Source organism: Hibiscus syriacus, unplaced genomic scaffold (genome assembly GCF_006381635.1).
Source record: "Hibiscus syriacus cultivar Baekdansim isolate YM2019G1 unplaced genomic scaffold, ASM638163v2 tig00002756_pilon, whole genome shotgun sequence".
In the NCBI taxonomy this organism is placed as follows: domain Eukaryota; kingdom Viridiplantae; phylum Streptophyta; class Magnoliopsida; order Malvales; family Malvaceae; genus Hibiscus; species Hibiscus syriacus.
The window spans coordinates 32,794-36,503 of NW_024061942.1; the positions used below are offsets into that span (position 1 = coordinate 32,794).

At 40.9% G+C, this 3,710-nt stretch overlaps 1 protein-coding gene across 1 annotated transcript; it reads right to left on the reverse strand.

The window, feature by feature from the left end:
- Positions 1-2,600: 2,600 nt before the first annotated feature.
- LOC120148827 lies at positions 2,601-3,494 on the reverse strand. The gene has a single exon (XM_039161836.1). The coding sequence runs from the start codon at positions 3,492-3,494 to the stop codon at positions 2,601-2,603; it is 894 nt and encodes a 297-aa protein (XP_039017767.1).
- Between the last annotated feature and the right edge of the window lie 216 nt (positions 3,495-3,710).

A 3,710-nucleotide genomic window follows, 5' to 3' on the forward strand; every position in this document is an offset into this window, starting at 1 on the left:
CTTCTTCGACGCATTTACGAATGCTATGACCGAGTCTTTTCATTGCTAAAACAAATAAATATGGAGAAAGAGGGTCTCCTTGTCGGATACCCCGCTGTGGTTTGAAATCTAGAGTGTATTCACCATTCCATTGGATTTGCATAGAGGCCAAAGTGATACAATGCATTATGACTCGGATGGTGCTAATTGGGAAGCAAGTGTTAGTGAGCGAATCTTGGATGAAATCCCATCGGAGACAATCAAAAGCTTTTTCGAGATCTAATTTAATTGCCATCCAACCTTGTTTTGTCTTGAGTTACCGCATAGAGTGGATTACCTCCTGATTTATAATAACATTTTCTGTAATAGAGTGCCCAGTGACAAAACTCGTTTGATTCGACATGATTAAGATAGGCATCAAGTGTTTAATGCGGCAAACGATGATTTTGGTGATGAGCATATACATGACAGTGCATAGGCTGATGGGGCAAAAATCAGCAAAAGTTATTGGAGCTTCTATTTTTGGATTAAAATAATCATGGTTTTATTTATATCGGCTTCAATATCACCTCCTGCAAAGACCTTTTTAACCATGCTACAAACAGAATGAGACACTACGTGCCACTGCTTCTGGAAAAATTTTGCATGTAGGCCATCATGGCCAGGAGCTTTTAGAGGGGCTATATCTTTCAGAGCTTCAAAATTTTCCATATCATTTGGAGTGATAGCCATGGAGCCCTGCAGATATTCTGGAATTATCGGAAAGCATCCTGAAATAGGGAATTTTCCTACCATTTCCTCATCACAAGCATAAATATTCATTAAATAATTAACTGCTTCTTCCTTGAGTATATGTGTGTCATAGCACCAGTCATTTGAAAGAAGTTTTAGTGACAGGATTTGATTCTTCTGCTTTCGTTGTACGGCACGTCTATGAAAGTATTTTGTATTGCGGTCACCTTGTGTAGTTCAATGGACTCTCGATCGTTGTTTCCAAAGTGTTTCCTCTTGATCTAAGAGTTTTTTTAACTTGATGAGAAGCTCGGCTTCAAGATTGATAAGGAAATTCGAGTGGAAACTATTAAGGCTTCTGTGCACTCCTTGAAGTCTCGCCATAATAATCTTATTTTTTGTGTCGATATAACCAAACATTGTTTTGTTCCATGTATCTGCTGCTTCAGAAAAATAGGACATAGTGCCTGAAAGAGTTTCACAGTTTACCCAATTATCCTCCACCATTCGACAAAAGTCATCGTGTTGTAACCAGCCAGAGAAGTACCTGAATTGAGATGGACAAATATTATCCATAGGGCTGCCAACACAAAGGAGAAGTGGTCTATGATCAGACCACATTCGATGTAGGTGGTGTACGGCTGTTTCGGGATAAGATTCATCCCATTTGCTATTACATAAAGCTCTATCAAGATGAGCATAAGATAATCCCATGTTCCATGTAAATTCAGGACCTTGGAACCCCATGTAACGGATACCAAAATCATAAACAAAATCCTGAAAATATCTGCAAGGTCGAGTAGTAGTCGCACAATTCTTCCTGTCGGAAGCAGTAAGTGTGGCATTAAAATCTCCCAAAATAACCCAAGGGGTGGTAATATACCCAGCTAGGGACCGAAGATGAGGCCAAAGCAACTTCCTCTTTGTTGAGTTTGGACTAGCATATATAAATGACACTAAAGTCGAGAAATTTCCTTGGGTGGTAGAGATAGGGAAGTGGATGAATTGGAGATGATTGAGAAGTATATCCACTTGAATTTTATCATGCCAGCATAACCATATGCCACCTGAAAACATGTTGCTTCAATACGATGAGAGCGAGGGAGCCCGGTGGCATCGATAAAAACATCCGCTCTGTCACCACTTATCCGAGGTTCGAAAATAGCTACTAAATCTGGTTTAATGTCACGCAAATATTTCCAAAAGACTAGGAGAAAATGAGGATGGCCACACCCCTGAACATTCCAACTTATTAGTTTAACAACCATAATGAGAGGTAAGTATAAAAAAACCAGATCATTCCAGCATGGGAACCGGCTGGCTTTCAATGCAATTGTTCTACATGGCATTCGTGCATTGTGCATGATTAGTGAGTTTACCATCTTTTCATCACTTACTTGAGCTTGGTTTGTATCCGGTGGCTTACGTGGAATTAACTTGTGTTGGGAGTTCCCTTGTGTGGTATACGAGATGATATCATCTGCAGTGTTCGGATTTGTGTTTTCTGATAGTACGATAGTCGAGTGTTTCGATCTATCTAGTATTGAGACGCGTGGTTCCACAGTGTTTTGGCGGGGCTTATGACTTGACTGCCTATAGTAACCTTTGGAGGATCTAGCAGTTACCTTGGGGATCGTTAAAGGTTTACAGACATGAAATGTAGTCTTGCTCTTTGCAACATGATGATCGTTGGAGCGTGCATTACTCGACTGTGCTTGAGGTGCCAGAGAAAGAGAATGAGTAACCTGGTTGGATTTTGAAGATTGGTTTGGCTGTTCAAAGGCAGTAGTATTTGCATCATCAGTGGATTCATATAGAGGATTGAATCTCAATCCATTAGTCTCCATATTTTGCTCGCTATCCGTAGGAGGTTTTTTAAAGTTTTTCTTTTACCTTCTTTCAACAACCATCCATGGTCCGAGGGGTTTGGATTTTTGGTTGGCATTCGGCAATTGTGCCTCAGTAACTTGTTCTTTTGGAGTAGCAGATTCTTGTTGGTCTTTAACTGTGTTTTCAGGGCAGATGTCTTTAACATGTCTGTATCGGTCACAAGAGAAGCAGATGGTAGGCAGTGATTCATATTCAACGATTTGTACACAACCATTGATTAATATCTTCAAGGTTAGCGATTTTCCCAGATCCACACTCACCGCCATTCGTGCAAAGCGTCCTCGACACCCCGTTTCTATTTGGTAGTCAATTTTAACAACCTTCCTAATGCATTCGCCAATTTCAGTGATGAGACTACGTTTATAAAGAGTTACTGATAATCCCGAGAGCCGGATCCATGCCACAATTCGACGAGGAAATAGCTGTGAAGAGGAAAAGTCAGGCGACCACGGTTCAACAGTCAAATAATGTCTGAAGATTATCCATGGACCATCGGAGAGGGCTGTCAAGAAATCTAATCGTGTTCGCAACGAAACAATGAAGTAATCGTTCTCTATGTCAATGAGGCGAAAGGGTTGAGATGGTTTCAATATATCATAAATTTTATTTCGAAGGGTTGTGTAGCCAAAACGCCTCCCAAGTAGCTTCATCACCACAATCTGATCGAAACTCTTATTGGCCATGGCTTGGACTCGGTCAGAGAAATCAATGGATATTAAACCATCGACGACACCACGAACGACATCGTCTTCAAAGACTTCGACATCTTCCTCATCCATTATTTCTTCATCAATCGAAGGATCTGTGGGATTATCTTTGAGTAGAGTATCGCGATAGGATGTTGGGCCAGGCGAAGTTTCTAGGGTGGCTTTGCTGATCGTCTCGATATCCATATGGTTGGGAGAAGTGCCGCCTACGTCCGGTGGCTCTTCGTCAAGTCTGCGTGCCTTCTTTGGTAGGCGATCCTCCTACGGCGCTAGGTTTTCCATTACGACAAAATCAACTTTATTGCTTTTGACTATACAGAACGCGTGAAGTTTAGACTAGGTTAATACAAAGTTAGATTTGGGGTTAATTGTTTTAAGGCCATCGTAACTTTAAGCTTTATT